General features: G+C 35.2%; 1 protein-coding gene across 2 annotated transcripts in view; it reads left to right on the plus strand.

The window, feature by feature from the left end:
- LOC149576343 (S-adenosyl-L-methionine-dependent methyltransferases superfamily protein) overlaps nt 1-20,539 on the plus strand; it is a 169,294-nt gene that overhangs the window by 90,603 nt on the left and 58,152 nt on the right. For both annotated transcript variants that reach the window (XM_089816917.1, XM_089816920.1), the window contains exons 6-10: nt 9,300-9,408; nt 9,661-9,721; nt 9,854-9,906; nt 12,044-12,136; nt 17,017-17,080. In XM_089816917.1, the coding sequence (XP_089673043.1) occupies nt 9,300-9,408; nt 9,661-9,721; nt 9,854-9,906; nt 12,044-12,136; nt 17,017-17,080 (380 nt within the window). The remainder of the gene's footprint in view (nt 1-9,299; nt 9,409-9,660; nt 9,722-9,853; nt 9,907-12,043; nt 12,137-17,016; nt 17,081-20,539) is intronic.

Consider the following 20,539-nt stretch of genomic DNA (forward strand, 5'->3'; position numbering starts at 1 on the left):
GAAGCCGCGGGCATAACATTTTAGAAAATCCTCGCCAGAAAGCCACCGGTGGAAGAATGGTCCGCGGGCACAAAATTTTTTCGCATCCTCCGCCAATGATAGCCGCGGGCTTACAATCATTTCCGCCAGAATCTTTAACAGCCTCCGATGGTAAGAGAAAAGACTGCGGGCGACGACAGGAAGGCCGCGGGTAGGAGAAGAATGGGTCGCGGGAAGAAAAAGAAAGGCCGCGGGGAGAAAAGAAAGGCCGCGGAGAGAACAAAAAGGCCGCAGGGAGAACAGGAAGGCCGCGGGTGATGCAGAGTCAGAGGTTCAGTACTTTAAAAAAAAAAAAAAAAAAAAAAAAAAAACGTCGACAAAATCAAGTTGTTCAGAATGAGTGACAGATGATGCCAAAGGGAAGGGATGCATTCGTGGTTGCTAGAAAGAGTGCAAAATCAGCAGATAATGACAGAAATGGTGTGATCCGTGCATTCCTGTGTGGGTGCGCTCCCCCAGGACCCCGCGGGGGCGCTGCCCCTCGACCCTGCCGGGGGCGTTGCCCCCTAGACCCCCAGTCGTGGCGGATATCAGCCGTGGAAGTCTGACCAGTTGAGAAGAGTTGAAGTTGCTGCAGGCATGGACTTTCTGTGTACCAGAGGCAGTGGGAGCAGGTTTTGGCTATGAGGCTGTCTGGGTGGATGCGTAGAGAGCTCGGGAGGAGCTGATCATCCGGTTGGAGGCAGTGCAGCGACATTTGGCTTAGGGTACCGAGGAATTGAAAACAGAGAAAGCAGCACAGGTGGCTATCAAGGTCAGCTTGAGGAGACAGTATTGTGTTAGTAGAGGCTACAGATGTAACGGGATGAATGTGGAAGTGATATGACAGAAGCAGATTTCTCTTGTTGTAGTCACTCTATTAATGTATTTTGTTGTTAATTTGTCTCAGATATTTTGTCAGTCGTCAGGAGACGACTTTTCTTTTTGGGGGGATGGTGTTAGCCGACTGGATGGTTCCGGTGGTATCTTGTATTTTGTAGCCGACAGTCTGGCGATGTTTTTGTAGCCGATGGTCTGGCGGTGTTTCTGTAGCCGACGGTCCGGCGATGTTCTGTAGCCGACGGTCCGGCGGTGTTTCTGTAGCCGACGGTCCGGCGGTAAATAGTTTGTAATGGATAAAATAATTGTGGCTGACGGACTCCTTCGGGAAGGTTCGGCAGTAGTATTTATATCCCGTTCGGGATCATTGTAAATCATCATTCACTTACTATTGCGAATATTATGCTACTGTTCTGCTGTTACTTTCTGTATGCGTTCATTTACTTTACCTGTACGGTAAACACCAACATGTGGTCCAATTAGAAAATTACATTTCTTTTGTGGATCGCAACAAATATTAAATGCATGACTTAAGGAACTTTCTACAAACTTCTAAGATGCCACCTACACACTTCGATAAATGAAATGACAACCATTTTTATTTTATTTTTCTATTTACGCCACCTATGCACCTCAAAAACAGAAATTCCTCTTTTCTCCTTTTTTATTCCATTTTCTATTTTTTTAATTATTTCTCCTCTAATTTCGTCACTTTCTCTCTCCAAATTTTTTTTTTTTTTAAAATTTAAAATTTTCCCATGCAAGATGCTCTTGCATCAAAAGGTAAGGAAATATTTTACCACTTTGATCATGAATGTCTTGCTCCTTTCCCCTGTCTCAAAATCAAAAGTTCTTTAAGATGCATATTTTAACAAGTTTTCTATAGCTAGTAATATAATAGGGTGCATAATTCCGTAGTGGATGGTAGATTTACTACTGCTAGAATTTGGATACGCTCAGCTTAGGGCTTCCTCAGATTTTTATCCATATTGGGGTTCTCTTTCCCCAACGCAACCAATTTACTCCCCCTGTGCACACTCCCTACCCACTAGGTAGATGTTTAATACCATGGTGGATGGTAGATTTACTGTTGCTCGAGTTTGGACACACTCAGCTTGGGGCTCCCTCAGATTTTGATCCATATTGGGATTCTCTTGCCCCAATGCGACTGATTTACTCCTCACCCTGTGCACACTCCCTATCCATTAGGAACATGTTTGATGTGGATGGTAGATTTACCGCTTCTTGAGGATGGACACGCTCAATTTGGGGCTCCCTCAAATCTTGATCCATATTGGGATTCTCTTGCCCCAATGCGATTGATTTACTCCTCACCCTGTGCACACTTCCTATCTATTAGGACCATTTTTAATTTTGATGTGGATGGTAGATTTACTGCTTCTTAAGGTTGGACACGCTCAGCTTGGGGCTCCCTCAAATCTTTATCATGTATTGGGATTCTCTTGCCCCAACATGACCGATTTACTGCTCACCTTATGCACACTCCCTATCCATTAGGAACATGTTTAATTTTGATGTGGATGGTAGATTTATTGCTTCTCGAGGTTGGACACACTAAGCTTGGGGCTCCCTCAAATCTTTATCCATGTTGGGATTCTCTTCCCCCAATGTGACTGATTTACTCCTCCAAAATAGTAATTTTGTGGTCATGATCTTGCTTTAAATTATTGATTCCCTTTGCAATGGTATGGGTACTAGTGAGGGTATCATTGAATTTCTTGAGTTGATCTTGAAGGCATTAGTCTCATAAACAATCCAATAAAAAAGAGCTTCTAGACTTTGTAATAAATTCTGAATTTTTTTGATGACAGGGAAATTACAAACCCTTTTCAATCGGGGGATCCTTCACCAAATCCAGCGGAATTTCAACAATAATCTCCTTATATTTCTCACCACTACCGTGCTCAATCAGGATAGTCTAGAAAGAAGTAGGAGTAGCTTTCATTTGGACATTGGATTTTAAATCCTTAGAGGGAGACACAATGCTTGGATTTTAAATCCTTAGAGGGAGAGACATTACATTTAGCTAACAGGAATTAGGAACAAAATCTTGTGAAAGCATATCATCCGAGGACATAGTTCCTTACATCTCCCGATTAGATATTAGAAAACTTGTGATGATCCCTTCTATTTAGTGGAAATAAATTGATCTGCCACACCCCTTATGTTGTATAAATAAATCTCATGTTCCCTTATTCTATCGGGTGGCAAATGCTTGACCAGTTATGATTTGTGGGAAATAGATCCGCATGCAGAAAGCAGTTCCCAAACAAATATTATATATGTACTTTATTATTATTAATTTATACTGTCATGGATTGTTTGTAGGATGAGAACAATGAACTTCTCGCACAGTCTCATTCACTAATAGGTGTCATCGTTCGCCAAAACTCTGATACCATTCCAAGTAGGCTGAATGCCACTCTACAAAGCTTGAGAAATACACTATAATGTTCTTTGGTGTGAGCGCATATATTCCTTTAACAGGATTGATGGGTTTTCACTCTTTTTTTTTCCATGCTTTCCTTATTAGTTTTCCGGATTGCTAATATGATCTCCTTAATAAATTCCTTCTGTGCATATTCTACAAATCGAGAAACATCAAAATACATTCGTTTGATTTAGTTGATAATTTGATTGCATATATCTAATTTATCTATGTGCTTTGTCCGAATTGGATGCTTATTTTTTTTCTGTATTCCTTATTTTCTTCATAACATTTCTTCCAAACTTTGATAATGATATTACTTTGTTTAATATTTCAACTGTAATGATTGTATTTTTTTTTTTTTTTGATTTGGATGTTTAATTAAAATTATTACGGTCCATTGAAATTTAATTATCTACTCTGGAGTCTTTTTTTTTCTTTTTTCTTTTTCTTTTTTTGACTTGAAAATTTCATAGCAGGATGGCAAGATCATGCTCTGATACCAATTATAATGACCCAATTCCGATCATTCTAGATGAAGAACAAAAATTATCCCATGCCTTTTTGGAAACATTGTTTTCGTCTAATATATGTGTGGATGAAGCTTTGTGACTATTCATTTAGTCACTTTTGGTAATTTATTTGATCTAATATATATTTATAGTTTAGTTAAAATATAATATAAAATACTTAAAATAAATACAAGTATAATAAAATACTTATACTATATTATTATTATTTTGCTCAATAAACGGCTTAAAGCCTTTGATTATATCTTATTAATAAAAGGTTTTTACCTTGTACTATATTATTATATATAGTATTGATTACACTAATGATAATAATAGATTATTTATTAATATATTTATTTGAATTATAATTACTTATTTACGTATCATTATTATATATAGGTGGCTCATATCATTATATTGATGTTGTTAGTTATATTTTATTCATTTTGCATGTAATACTATATTGTTAATCATATTATTTATATATAAGTTATAAGTAAATTGGAATACTATTTATTTATTATTTATTATTATATTTATATCATATGTATTTTCGGACTTATATAGAATAGTTTACATTAATTGTCTATAATTGATTATAATTATAATTATATTTTATGTTATAGTTTAATATATAGTTTTGTTATTGATATTACTTATTAACATTTCTTATAATATTTATTAAAATCTTGTTAAAATGGGGACATGACAATAAATTAATTTGATAATTATGTTAAGTATTAGAAAATTAAATTAATTTGATAATTGCTCAAATTTAATTTAGTAAGAAAGAAAGAAAAATGTTTTTATTTATAAAAAACATCTATGTACACGTCTCTTATCTTATTTTGGGTTTATTACAATTTCAGAAAGAACTTTTATATTAGTACATCATTTTGTGGGCATTATTCCCACTAGGGGTTTCCCTCTGATCAAGAGTTTCCCTAGTTAACATATCTGGTGTTATTGTGCATGATTACCTTTCTATGGTTGTTGCATCGATTGTTTACATGTTTTAGAATTAATAAAGATATTGCAAGTTGTTTTAAGTACATAATTGATTCACTCCCCCCTTGCCCCTTGTCTTAGTTATCTAGGTGGACTTTACTTTCTAACAGGGTTTGTGTGCCTCTTGCTCTCTTTGCTATCTTAAAAGAGATCAAATTACCCTTTGATTCCGCATAGATTTGTTGTTCAGTCACAACAAGGTCTCTCTACACAATATCATATATAATCCTCTCAATGCATATAGAGAGGCCTTCCATGAGCTCTCCATTAGGATCTGAAAAGGAGTCATCATGCCTAAAACAAACAAAAAAGTGAAATTAAGTCTTAGTACACAACCTGTAAGAACAAAGTAAAATGAAATCTTAGTAAAATTTGAAGAAGAATTATAGTACCTGAAACGGGGGTTGAGGAAGTAGCCTGCTGCATGAATGGGTTGGTTGAGCATATTGTTCCACCTCCTATCAATTATTTCCCAAATAGGATTAAATATGAGCTTGTCCCCATGGTAGAAATTTCTAACAAACTCTTTGGCCCTATATATGGCCTCATAAAGACATCCCATTTGGGATCGTTGCCCATCAACTAAGCGCAACAGTTTAAATAAGGGCTTAGACATCTATATTTGATTTGCAAAATACAATTTAGTTTCCAAAAAGATTATTTATCGAAGTTACTAACATAGTATGGTACAAATTAATAATGAGACTTGAATCACTTTCAAGAACAATTAAAAAATTATGTTTTGAAGTTTACCTTCACAATCTCAATAGCCTTTTCAACAAAAATTTGGTCAAAGATTATGCGTGCCATAGCCTCTCCTTCAACCTTCTTTGAGTAAGGTGAATCAACCCAAACATGACACACAAACATTTGTTTCAAAGACAATATTGTGTTGATAATCCTTTGCAACATCAAGAAAATCGTTGCAAACCTTGCGATAACGAGTCTCCCCAAATCTTTGTTTTCAATGAACTTTCTCATCAAATTTAGAACCCATGGGTGATTATAGATAAACTTGGTGACTCGCCTTGCTTCTTCCACAATTGAAGTCACCAATCAAGTTTTCCAATGTCCTTCAAAAGAAGGTGAAGGACATGTATTGCACAAGGTGACCAAAAAAGTGTGGGGTGCCTCTCTTGGAGGATTCTACCTAGCATATTAGTAAAAAATCAATAAGTAGTTGCTAACTTTCCATTTTTACATCAAAGCTAAATTAAATAATATCATAGAATTAGATTCATTATTCATTTGCAACATAAAAAATTAAATTACCTGCTGCCACATATGCTGTTGCATGATCTGTGACAATTTGCACCACATTCTCTATTCCCACCTCCATGAGAACATTCTCCAACATAAATGCCAACGTGTGTGCATTTTTCACCTTATTGGAGGACGCTACATCATCTTTGCAAGCAACCAAAAAATTAATAATGGTTGTATTTTTTGCACCTGTCCACTCATCAGATAGAATGGTGCAGCCATATTTCTTCCACCCTTCTTTTTGCTCTTCCATCATTGCTCTTGCCCTATCAACCGCATTGTCAAGCAACCTACAAAATTAAAGTGAAATCAAATGTTAGTATACAATTTTCATTTTATAATTAGGAAATAACAATTAAAATATAAAATATAAAAATTGACTCAAGTGAATTTTAATTATTTACTAACTGTTCACTCAAATCCTTGCGAGAAGGGGCCTTGTATGCTTTACCTGAAATTGTCAATGTGGTCACCAAATTCTGCCAATAGGGACTATCAGCCGTATTCATTGAGATATTGTTGAAAAAATAAAAATCATGCACCTCCTTGTTCCATCTAGTGGCCTCTAATGATGGTTGCTCTCCACGTGTGTTCATGGGCACAAAATAATTGCCTATCCTTGATGCTGATGGTGATGAACTAGGTGCTCTAGAAGAGGGAGTGGAAGCGGTAAAAGAGGCACTTTGTTTTCCGATCTTCGGGTCAAGAAGAGATCCCACTATGCTTACAAGTGCTTCTTTTTCTTCAATATCGATAGCAACACCTTGACATTCAACTATGGCTGCACCCATAGCTAATCTTCCCCTCTCCCTATTCACTTTTTTCTCTTGAACAGTTGCAAGTAGGGCATTAATGAATCTATTTGTTTCTTTGGTTGCTTTGTCAAAAGGATTGAAATCATGTTTCCCTATGCTTGCAAGGTGGTATTTGAGGCGGTTTATCACCTTCCCTGGTTCATTTGGTGCTTCGTAGGCATACCTCTATGCCTTAACTCTTGTATTTCTAGGCTGAGTGCTTATATATCCTGATGGGCATAGTGTTAGTGGCCACACTTCCTCTGAACTTGCCATGCTTATTTAATGCTTAATTGCTGCTCTACACAGAAATTTAAAACATAAATTAAAATTTATAGAAAATTAATTAAACAAGTTAGAACTTAGAGGTAAATTAGTTTGCTTATTTTTAGACTTCATTCAAAATTAAACATTAACTACATAAACTACTTGGGTTTGTTTTTAAATTTTTTTAATTTATTCTTCAAAAAAACAGCCATAGATTCATAAGTTTTTATCAAACGTACTGTTGAAATGCCTTTAAATGATTCAAAATCATTTCTATCTACTTAGGAATGAATTTGATTTCATTTACATGCAACAAATAAACAATAGAATGCTTTTTAAAGTATAGAAACAAACTCAGCAAACCTACCAGGGAAAGAGATTTTTCTTCCAAAACCTATTGAAATCCGCTTGAAATCCACTCAAATCCGCCTTCAATAGCTGGCAATCACTCAACAAAGGCTTGGAAGCTTTTTTTTCTCCACTAATCAAGCCTCAAATTGCTGCAAAATAAACTGGTAAAAAATGTCGTTTTTGCTCTTTAAACACTAGAAAGCAGATGTGCTGAGTTTTTGCCAAATATTTCACAATTACTCGGCGAGTTTTTGGCAAAAACTTGACGATTTTTTGCCAAGCCAAGCAGCAAGTTTTTTTGGGGAAAAACTTGCCGAGCAAAAAAACTCGGGAAGTTTTGAAAACTCAGCGAGTTTCTCAACTATGATCACAATAAATATAATATAATTATATTATCTCAATAAATATTATAATACATAACTATAATATAATAATCATACAACAATTATATTACCACAAGCTTTATGTTATCTATGTCGACGTGAAGGAATTCAAGCATAGCTACAATAACATTAATAGTAATAAATGCTAGTTTGATATATTGGTGGGATGATGATTGGATAAATGTTGATTTGATAAAGTGGTGCTTGATTGCTGAATGGTTTGTTTGCTTGATTTCTTAAGGGATTAATGATTTATGGATGAAAGGAGGACTTGTTTTGATGGATTTATGAGTGATGATTGATAAGTGATCATCAAATGCTTGGAATGAATTTTCCTTTATCAGTGAAAGGGTCACCGTATTGTACCACTTTTAATTGTTGCATTTGAGAAAAATAAATTATTCCCCAAATTGATCTCCCGTAGATTTCCTTCTCAAATGAAACCATCTCCCCTTTATATCTTGTACTGTGAAGGAGAGTCAAACCTTTTCATGTCTGCCCTTTGCAATGGTCAGAATTTTTCATAATGACCACCCTTCAGAAGAGTCACAACCCTTTATCATATCTGCTGTCAGAACCTTTCATAATTACCGACGTTCGAAAGAGACCACACTAAGTTATTTCTGCTCTTTGAAAGAGTCACTTCCTTATTTTCTTCCCATTCCTTTCTTGTTCCATTAAGCTTAACCTATTCCTAGCTCCATTCTTTTATGTGAAATCTTCTCCCTTTTATATCTCATGTTTGAGGGAGTGAGTCACAACTCTTCTTGCATGCCACTCTACCTTTCATAAAACTTAATTAACTTGTAATTATATTATATTTTATTAATTTTTATATTTTAATTTAATTATTATTATTTATTAAATCCTATTTCCGAAAGGGGACATTACAATCAAGCACTGCTAGTTGTGAAAATATATCCTATGGTAATGGGAAAGTGTGCACCTACAAAGTACAAATTGATACATTATAATATTTGATTCGATTTTGGATTTGTATATGGCTTGAAATTTTTAAATTAAATTTTCAAGCAAAATTCTTTAGTGAACTTCTAACTGTTGTTTGTTTTTCATACTAGTAACTGCATTGACCAGTTATATTCCATTTGCAAGATCGTATTTTGAACTTCCATAGAGAGGAGCGTAGTAACAGACTTCTTTAAACTATTTTGTTTGATCCTCTATCATTCAAAGCATATTATTCAAGTGAATATTTGGGGTAATGACACGCAGTTGGTCTTGTGCTTTTCTATGGTGTTATTCACTATTCAGAACTCTAAGATAACTCAGATTAATTAATATTCATTTACGTATAATATATTTATAAGTTTGGAAGTGTCAAGTGATTGTATTCTCCTGGTTCGCCTTGCTTAAATTCAGAAGTTAATATTCTGAAATATTTATTTCCATGCAGGGATGAGGAGCTCCCCCTTATTGTTGCTATTGATTTGCAGCCTATGGCTGCAATAGAAGGTGTGATTCAAGTCCAAGGAGACATTACAAGTGCTCGAACAGCTGATGTGGTAAACCACAGTTTAATGTCAACAATAACTTGCAGATAGCTTGAATTTAACACATGAGACCATTAGAAGACTAGTTTCTTAAGATATTTCGTATGTTTCATCATATCATGGTTTCTTATGCAACAAAATCTTCCTTACATTTCATCAATTTCTTAAGATCTATCTCTTTTTAATTGGCATATTTAGCAGAGTTATTGTAGTTGGCACAATGTGTAGTGATGCATTATAGTGGAAACTAACACAATTTTACAGGTCATCAAACACTTCGATGGATGCAAAGCAGATTTAGTTGTATGTGATGGAGCTCCCGATGGTAAAGATAAGGCTGTAACTTTTCCTTAGCTATTATAGTAGAGCTAGTACTATAATATTTATCCATTTGTCCATCAGAAACTAACCTACATTTGGTTTCTCCTTTAACGCATGTTTCCTTTTATATGTACAGTTACTGGACTTCATGACATGGATGAGTTTGTTCAAGCACAACTGATTTTATCGGTAAGAATTGTTCTCTAGAAATGACATTTATGACACATACATTTGGCATCCCCTACTAAATATGTATCTAGAAACTAGGTACATTCCAACTGACCAAAGAATACAGTAAAGAGGGAGAGTTCCATGCCAGAATGTCTTTAGCAGATTTGGACAATACAAAATTCTTATATGCAAATTTCCTTCAATTCACAGATGATAATGGTGAACTTAAGTAGATGCAGTGCTCAGCATGCTGGGTATTATGGTAATGACTTTAAAGAGTTGTGACTTTTGAAAATTGATCCAAAATAAGTGTGATTGGTGGCATGGTTTTGTTTCTTGGTATAATGCATAGAATTATGGTTCATGCGCAAAGAAGGTCAGGGTGCATGGATGAGATATCAGGTAGATGAACATCTAGCCTTTGATTGCTTTGGAAAACTCTCTGCTTGTTCGTCCTTAGTGATTTTGTCCAATAACTCCATGTCTCTATCCATGATCCTTCTCAAGTTGAGCTCAATGAATTGTCTAGAGTCTGTCATAGCTGATGTAGGATAAGTTGACTGTTTTTGTATTCTGTGGTCATTTTCTTGTGTGTATTTGTGTGTCACCTGGGAAGATAAGATAACCAGGTTATCAGAGATCTTGTTGAAAGCATGATGTAGGATAAGTTAACTGCTTTTGTTTTCTGTGGTCAGGGTGCATGGATGAGATATCAGGTAGAAGGCTTTTGAATTCATGTATAAATAGATGAACATCTAGCCTTTGATTGCAGCGGAAAATTCTCTGCTCTTTTGTCCTTAGTGAATTTGTCCAATAATTCCATATCTCTATCCATGATCCTTCTCAGATTGAGGTCAATGAATTGCTAGAGTCTGTCATAGCTGATGTAGGATAAGTTGACTGTTTTTTATTCTGTGGTCATTTTCTTCTGTGCTTTTGTGTATCACTGGGAAGATAAGATAACCAGGTTATCTGTGATCTTGTTGAAAGCTGAAAGCCTATGATTGAGAGCAATTTATTGTTGTTAGCCTGTTTAAAATGATCCTGCTTCTGAGGGCCATTGAACTTTTCTTCAATTTTAGCCAAGGGCTATAGATCTATTTGCAAAAAACTCCCAATTGTTAGGACATCATAATTGCTATAGCTTATAGTGACTGTTGTTTTGTTGAAGGACAATCTGCATTCATATTTTGATAGTTAAGAAAAATTACTATCATTTGACCAATAGAGGTTCCATTTGGCAAAAGCCACCAAGGCTTCAAATTGCTTCAATGTTGGCCTGCTCAAGATGGAGAATGGGACATAAACTGTCTTAATTAGTACAGTGGTGGGTGTTTTGGTCAGGTGATGCTTTTGGGCCATTAACAGTCCTTGTAATATTTTGAATTGAAAAGAGGAATGCTTTTGTTGCTGTGGCAGTTTTTTACTCCTAAGGTCCATGGGTAGTTTCAATATTTGTTTCTTTGTAATGGTTGCATGTAGTCAGTAGCAGGCAGGGTTGAGTTGGGAATTATTTCTCCTTGCTTGTATGCACAGTTTTTACAATCATCTTACGTGAAATTTGTTGTTACTTTTAATCATTTCAGCCATTCAGCATTATAGTTGAACGAATATTTTCATTGAGTCAATGTTTAATTCTTTAAATACCTCTTCTTAATATAAATGGGAGCAATGGCCGAGGTATATGATGGCAGGCTTGGAAATCAACCCATGTCTCTTGTTTAATATTTGAGGGTTTAATTTTCCTCGTTCCAAATACTATATTTTTTGGTGTAAGGAATTAAATTTTTGTCTTTCTGCTTATAAACTTTTGCTTTGGACCTGTCTGTTTGATTGAGAGTTATTGGTTGACCTTAACATATTTCTTTTATCTTTATGTAGCTAAGAAAACCTATGCCATAGATATTGTAGACAATTCATCTGAAGAAATTCAACCCAATGGATCGAGGCTTTAAGGGCCTCAATCTCCTATAAGAAGTGCCTAAATGCACTTTACTTCTATGTTAGCAAAGTGCTTACATCCCTTGGTCAACAAAATCCACAACCTGTATTTTATATTTCATTTACTTTATATGGATATAAAATGTATCATGGCTCCAAAAAATCTTCATTTTTTTACATCATTTCACCACTTGGAAGTGTTGTCCTAATGCAGGCTCTGACAATTGTAAGTCACGTGTTGAGGGTTGGTGGAAAATTTATTGCTAAAATATTTCGCGGTAAAGATACTAGCCTTTTGTATTGCCAGGTATGCCATTTAATGCATTAATGTTCATTCGATTTATTGGAAACAAATTAATGGATTGGTAGATCTGTATTCAACAACATATCAAAAAATATGGAAAAGAATAGAATCATTTAGACATAAATCTTATGTGATGTTCATATTTAAGAGATTTTTTTTTGTAGATATGTATTCAACAACATATCAAAAAATATGAAAAGAATGAAATCAGTTAGACATAAATCTTATGTAATGTTTATATCTAAGAGAAATCTTTTAGCTTAAGACATATACTGTACTTCATCACTTATAAGTGATCACACTTTTAAAACCATTCTTAACAATTGGACTAGAGTAAGATGACTTTTCTTCCTAAAAATGATGATTTGCGATCTATGTATCTATTTAGTTTTTCATTATAAATTTTAAGAGCTGGATGTGCTTCCTCCTTGGTGGGTTGAATTGAGATTTTGGAAGGGTAGTTCTTTGAGGAGTTGACATGATTTTGATATTTTTTGATTGCTCTTCTTTCTGGTGGGTTTCAAGAGGTATCTTGTATAGGTGTTCAACATGTCAGTGCTTGGAGTAAATGGTGCAATAGATCTTTGAGGGTGAATTGGGACCCTGGGGTCATCTACAATTTTAGTTTTGTCAACATACTATCTTGGGAATAAGTTGGAATAGCTTGAGGACAAGCAATTTTAGGTAGGGTGGATTGTAATGCCCGCTTCTCAAGTCAGTCGAACATGGAGAGACTGTTAACCCATTTATGAGTTCTGTAGGGTAATTAGTGGGTTTAGGGAATTTTGGAGGAGTTGACAAAAGCAATTTCTTGTTTAGACAAGTATAAAGAGCAGAATGCACTTTTCTAGAGCTTTCTTAGACACTTTTGCCAATGCTTACTATTTTTTGCAATTAGTGAAGAGCTATGTCACAGGGTTCACCAAATTTTTGGCTTTAGGTTTGAAATTCGGCGAACCCATAAAAAATTAAAAAAATCGTAAATATTCACCCAAGATTCATCTGCAACTCTTCAATGTTTTTGGACTTACGCAAATCATGGACTTTGCAAATCGCGGACAATGACTGTCTGCAACTCTCCATTATCGACTCCCATCTGTCGTTTTCAAGACTTCTACAACTCCATTTTTGTTAATCTCGTTCGTCATTTCTCTTTGAGGGTGAATTGGGACCCTGGAGTCATCTACAATTTTAGTTTTGTTAGCAAAAAGGTGCTTTTCAAGAAAGCAACAAAAAACTACATAAGGAGGATTGGTGCTCTCATCTGGGCATGTTGAATATTGTTATTGCTGATGCTTTTGTTCTTGAATGAGGTTGCTTCTTGCTGGTTTTTTAGGACGGAAACCCTTGCAAGTGACATTCTCTACATAGTTGAAAGTTCAGTCACAGGATTCAGTGAACATTATGTATGAAATTTGAAGTTCGGCGAATTCTAATAAAATTTAGGAAAATCGTTGAAATTCGTCTGTAAATTCATCTGTAATAAATTCTGTCTTCAGAAATCATAAAAAAACACACCGCACGTTGCTTTGATGAAGTATCTAAGATAGGAAATAGACATGGAAGCAAGATTGGAAAATTCGGGAGCTAGAAACATTGAAATAGAGACAAGAGAATAGGGTACGGTTTAATAATTTTGCACCAAAACAAACTTCAGCAGATTGTCGGCAGTGAAATCCTCCACTAAAAATTACAACGTGCTCTCTAAAAAAATTGCTTTGATGCACGATAGAAAAGTCCATCTGAACCGAAAGCTCGTATAGAATTAGGTCTCTTTTTAATAAACTTTATCATATATTTATACATTAACATATAAAATTTCAATTAAAAATTTGAATCTATCTACATTTATTTTTATGTATTCAAATTAAATAATATAGTTTTAGTTTTAATAATTGAAAATATTTGTATTTATATTAATTATAGATTAATATATTTTTATTCTATTTTAATAAATGATATATAACTAATTTATTTTAAAATATAATATAATCTTAAATATAGCATTGATAAATTATTTTAATATTTTAATGGACTTATTAATGGATTTAGTATTTATATATTTTTAAAAAAATTCAAATATATATAAGATGAATTGAATGCCGATTTTTTTCCGAACATTTTCTCCTTGTCGAACTTCATCCGAATTTTATTGTTGACGAACTCAAACTCGAATTCGAACCTTGCGACATACCTAACTACCTGACCGTTACGAAGATGATGGAGGGTCAAGACAAGCATATATACATCTTGGTGGTTGATTATTTAACATAGTTCAGTCTAGCACACGGCAATATTGTAAATCAGATTTTCTTATCTTTCTAAGTTGCCGGTTCGCGGTTCGGTTCCGGGTTTGGGTTCGAGAACCGGTTCGCTGGTTCGACAAAATTTTGAAAAGGGGTTTGGGTTCGTTTGGGTTCGTTAGTACAAAAACATGTAAAAAAAAATATTTAAAAAAAAAATATATATATATATATATATATATATATATATATATATATATATATATATATACATCTTTATGAAGCATGAGTTAGAATTAGAATGTAGCATAGTAGCATAAACACATTTGAACAACAAAAAACTTTAAAACAGCATAAACAATATAGTAGCAAACCACAGCGATCATTGGAACCCCTAGCGACTAGATCTCTTCCCTTTCATTTAAAAAATTCATAACTGTATCTGATTAGTTTATGCAGATCAACAGTAAGTTTTAATAAAAATTTCTTCTTTTCATAAATTTATTTACCAAACTCTTATTATGATTAACATAATCGATTGAACGTGGTTAAAAACTAATTAGATCTAGCTTGCAGAAGGTAAATCCCTTTGACCAGCTGAATATTCTTCAATCTCTTTGGGCACAATCTCCCAAGCACTGATCAACAACAGTAAACTGGAAAAAGACCATTCATGGAGGCCTCTAGATAACACAGTCTGACGTCCCAGATTCAATATTCTTTAATACAATTTTTAATATACCTAGAGGAGAAATAATCAGCCAAACAGTGATAGACAATGTGGTAAGTAGCTGCCCCACCTGACCATATTCATGTGACCGTAACTTTCTTTTGTAGGGCAACATTTCCCAATAAAACGTTGTTTATTGTTTAGTGTTTGAAAAATTCATATTGCTACTCAAATAGGCCCTGAAATTCCTCGAAATTGGTCATGGTGGTCGCCACATGTTGAGCATCTTCTCTTGTGGGTGTCTCAAATTTAGTAGCATTTTGATTCAAATAGAAAGTGTTTTACAGCTAGGGATTACTCAACACTAAAAAATTGTGGCATTGTAATGCCTACCAACCCAGACCCAAGATGTATCAACATAAATTAAATTAAAACATGCTGTAATGTGGAAAATTTATATGTGGTTCTCTTGGGTTCGAACCCTGGTCCGAAATTTTATATGTGGTTCTCTTGGGTTCGAACCCTGGTTCGAACCAGATCGAACCAGGCCTCCAAAAACGAACCCAGGTCAAACCCAAGTCGAACCGGACCAGAACCACGAACCGGTTCGAATCGGTACGTGGTCCGGAGGGGGGGGGGGAGGTACCCGTGCAACTTAGTTATCTTTCATTAATAAAGTGATATTTCTTGCTGCAGTCTAGCACATGGCAATATTATCAATCAGATTTTCTTATCTTTCATTAATAAAGTGATATTTCTTGGTGTGGCTAGGGTTTTCTCTTGAGGAGGGTTGCCCAAAGCATCCCTGTATATTGTGCTTTGGTTGTGTTATCTATAATGTATTGCAGAAATATATTTCTTGGTGTGGCTAGGGTTTTCTCTTGAGGAGGGTTGCCCAAGGCATCCCTGTATATTGTGCATTGGTTGTGTTATCTATTATGTATTGTATTATATCTGCTTTAAACTTCAACACGTGTGCTTGTTTCGCCCCCAAATATTTCTACTACACCCTTGGCTTGGTGGCTTCTTCTCGTTCGGTTGACAACCTCTTAATACCTCAAAGGCTACTTGTGCAATTTTCTGAAGAAATGTGATGCCTTCCAACTTCCCTCAGCCAGAGAAGGTTGTCTTGACTTTCCAACATAATTGTATTCCGGGGAAGGGCTTCAACTTGGGAATTGTGCAATTGTATTTTTCTCTTGTGTTTCTCATGATGTTCTCCTTTGTCTGCTTTGCTCGGTGGTCTTTAAAGATTGGTTGATCTCATTGTTTTGACCACCTCGTGGCCTTTTCTCTTCTTCATTGGGATTTAAAGGCACGAGTTGCTGAATTTGACCTGATTTCTTTTAATGCAATGCCACAAAATGTTTAGTGCTCTATTTGATAAAATAAATAGAAATGACAATGCATACTGGACATTGGAGTAAACTTTCGCTGTTTTAGCATATGAAATCATTACAGAAGAAAACTAGAGACAGTCAGTTAAGGATCTGAATGAATCCAACTTGATTTACTATTTCCTTGATAATATACAATGTATTCAAAGGAGCTAATGTTTGCTAAGTGGAACATAGTGGTTAACCAACTAATGCTTATAGATACCCGAACTTGAAAACAATTAATACATAGTCGGGTAAACAATATTATGAAAACTTATAAGTATTCCTTGTAGATTGGCTACATTGCACAAATTGTTTATGATAAATATACTTCTCTTTGAAGCATTTGACCTTTATCTTCTATAATTTATAATTTCTTTCCCAGGGAGCTTTATTATATTTATCTATTGATGATTCCTTAGCTGTTTTCATTTCTTAATTTACAGATAGTTAAGAATGATGTGTCTATTATCAATTATATTTCCATTTGATCTGGTCTACAAATGAAGCATTCCATAGTCTGTTTGTATATTTGATTTCAGTAAATATATTCAGATACTGAGGCAATTATGGTTGATCTGTGGCCCACAGCTTAAACTCTTTTTTTCTACTGTGACTTTTGCAAAACCAAAGAGCAGCCGCAATTCCAGTATAGGTAAGTATTTCATATTTGAAGGCTCAGTCAACTAAAGTCCAGATTACAGAGTGTAAATTGTAAATTTCCCAGAGCATAAGAGATATCTAGTTAAAAAAATGTTTGTTCTTATGTCTGGGAAAGATCTAGTTCTAATTATATTTGCATTTTTGAAGTTGAAATAATGTGAGCATGAAGTTCTTAGAGTAATATAAACTACTAAAGTCTTTAGTTACGTTTTGAAAAATATATTTGTGCCCCAATTATTTGTCTTATTAAATGAGAAAATCAAGTTCATATTTGAAGGTCCAGTCAAGTGTAAACTGTAAATTTCCCAGAACATAAGTAATATCTAGTTTAAAGAATGTTTGTTCTTATGTCTGAGAAAGATCTAGTTCATATTATAGTTGCATTTTTAGAATTGAAATTATGTGATCGTGAAGTTCTTAGATTAAAATCTGGTACTAATGTCTTTAGCTACATTTTCAAAAGAATGTGTCATAATTACATGTCTTGTTAAATGAGAAAATCAAGTTCCATTTCTGTTTATACACTTCTCTATAATATATGTGCCTAGGTGTACTACATAAATCATTAATCTTGTAATCAGTTGTGTAAGGTATGACGGGTGCAACTAGAAGATCTACCTACGCTACCCTGTACACGAGTCATTCATATACTTATAAAATCTGGGCATTTGTTTTGCACTTGATGTATTCCTACCTTTATTGGCTGTGAGGGCATAGGAATATATAAGATGCTGAACCCCAAGAATACGAGGTGGCTGTAATGTCAAAATAGTCACCTATCAAGATAAGTGCCCTGTCTACTAGTTGAGAGTCTTTCCTTGCTCAGAGTTGATGGTCTTTAACTGTAGCTTGCTGGATGTTTGCTGAAAAATGTTGTTTACCGTGAATTGTATAAAATAGAGAGAAGAATAGAGGTTGAGAACTAACATTAATTGGAATGAATGAAATTATAATAGATGCACTTGTTTTGTATGTATGTTTTACTGTTTGTAACTTCTTGATTTTCTATTGATGGGCTTTGTGCCTCAATTAGAGTAAGTACCTAATTTACCAGGGTTCACCCTAGACTCCCTAGACCAGCCTAGGTTCAAACTGGTTCGGGGTTTGGGGCTGGTTCCCTGAGTGGCCTGGGCAGGGTTCAGTTTTTTCCCTGCTGGTTTGAATTTCTTAGAACCTAGAAAACCGGTGAACCAAGTTTGAACCGCCTGAACTCTGAGCCTTGCAGACAAAAACAAGTGTCCTATTTGCAAAATGTATTAACTTATTGGCGTCTGCAACCCTAAAAGGTTGTTATGAAATGCTTTTGATGGCCTCTCATTGTCGTTTTTTGTTTCCAAACATGTAATTTTGTCTTAAGCAAGAGCAAATAAGTGGTTGAGCAAGAGTTTGGTTGTGCAAGAAGGAGTTTGAAGATTGATTTGTGGGTGTTCTTCAAGTATTTGTGCCTCATTCATACACATTTGCAAGCTTACAATGGCTGGAAAAGGTAAGTTTTTGTTCCATTTGCTTTTGTTTTTGTTCTAGTTTTATGTATTTTTCCATTTCTCTTTCATTCTTCATAAGATCTTTTCATTTTTTGTTTAGGATTTTTCATTTTCTTGCATATAAATTATAAAATGAACATGTATACAATTTCTTGCCATAAGAATAGGAATTGCAATGACATCTACCTCTTCATCAGTAGGCAAATACTGAACGAAGATTAGACTCTTATTCTCCTCTATGGAAGTTTGTAGATATTATAAAACCCCTTCCAGGAGGTGGTGCATTTTGTTGGAGGTGTCGGGGTTGTGGTGTAGAAATTAATAGTTCTTATATCGTGTGATAGGTCATTTGTGTTGATACAGTGGAAGAGGAGTCAAGAAATGCCCTGGCAAAAAAGGTGCCCCAATACCAAATGCAACCGTGTTATAATATATTGAAGAGCATGGGGCAACATAAGAGAGAGAAGGGCATAGGGCAACCGAACTTAGTAGCAATAAAAGTAAGAAAAGATCAACGAGAATGCAACCCCCCTAGATGGTATTGTGGCCCCGAGTTTGAGAGAGTACGGTACCTTGTTGGGTCAAGAGGTCTAGTTGATTGAAAACAATCGAAGCCCATAAAGGACTCATGGGTTGAGACAAGGGTGACAATTGTTTCAGATGGGTGGAAGGATTCTTGGAACAGTCCCTTGATCAATGTCCTTGTGGTGTTCCCTAAAGGGGCAATTTCTGAAAGCAGTGGATTGTGAGGGTCAAGTAAAAGATGGGCCATTTTTTGCTAATATCCTAATTGAGGCCATTGAACAAGTGGGTGCTAGAAACATTGTCCGAGTCATAACAACCAATGTAAAGAATTGTAGAGCTGCTAATTTGTTGGTTGAAAAACGATATCAACATATCTTTTGGACCCTTGTGCGGTCCATCCACTCAATCTTATGCTACAAAAGATTGGGAACAAAATTGAATGGGTCAACATAGTGTATGAAGAGGCTGAAGACATCCAAATGTTTGTCACAAACATCCACATGACTCAATCCCTTTTCAGAACCTACTCAAAATTGGAGCTACTGAAGGTAAATGAACTTGAACTCAAGTTAGTAATTTAATTTTTAATATTTGACAATTTCTGATTTTTCATATTTGCTTGTGCAATGTATATGATTTTCTAAAATATGTATCTAATAGTAATTTTTTTCTCTAATTTATGTCACTAGTTGCTGAGACCCGTATTGCATCAATTATAATCGTCTTGAGACGACTTCTGCAAGTGAAACAGGCACTCTTAAGTATGGTAATCAGCCATAGTTGGGTTGTATGTAAGCAAAGGGTATTGGATGACTCATGGTTGGAATGTGTGGAATATCTCCTTAAGTTCATTGAGCCCATTGTGAGCATGCTTAGGTACATTGTCATGGATAGGCCTTGCCTTGGAGAGATCTATGATGGCATAGACTCAATGCTTGGGAAGATTAAACAAATTTTAAATGACAAGGAGCAAGATCCGTAAGAGACTTTCAAATAATTGCAAGTAATTATTGTTGAAAGGTGGAACAAAATGACCACTCCACTACATTTTCTTGCCGATGCCTTGACGCCCAAATACTATAGCTCCCAATTTTGTGATCTACCAGGAAGGCTGCCACCCTATAGAGATGTAGAAGTGTTTGATGGGTACTAGGTAGCATTTAGAAGACTCTTTCTTGATGATGATGATGATACGAGATATGTAATCACAGATGAGTTTATAAAGCTTGTGAATGGGAGATGTGTAAGTAACAATGCTTTTTGTCATCGGTTCAGGAAGGATGCTTAGTTGGTGGCACCTCTATGGCCAAATGTAATAGCCCCTTTGTGCTTCCTGAGACCAAAGACGTCAACTGCCCCTAAAATTGCCAAGAGACAGGTGATTCGTATGATGTTCTTGAGGGTCGAAGATAGTCCGTAAAGTTGGCTGTGATATGGCATAC

This window comes from Cupressus sempervirens, chromosome 1 (genome assembly GCF_028749045.1).
Source record: "Cupressus sempervirens isolate cs-2001-9-10 chromosome 1, ASM2874904v1, whole genome shotgun sequence".
In the NCBI taxonomy this organism is placed as follows: domain Eukaryota; kingdom Viridiplantae; phylum Streptophyta; class Pinopsida; order Cupressales; family Cupressaceae; genus Cupressus; species Cupressus sempervirens.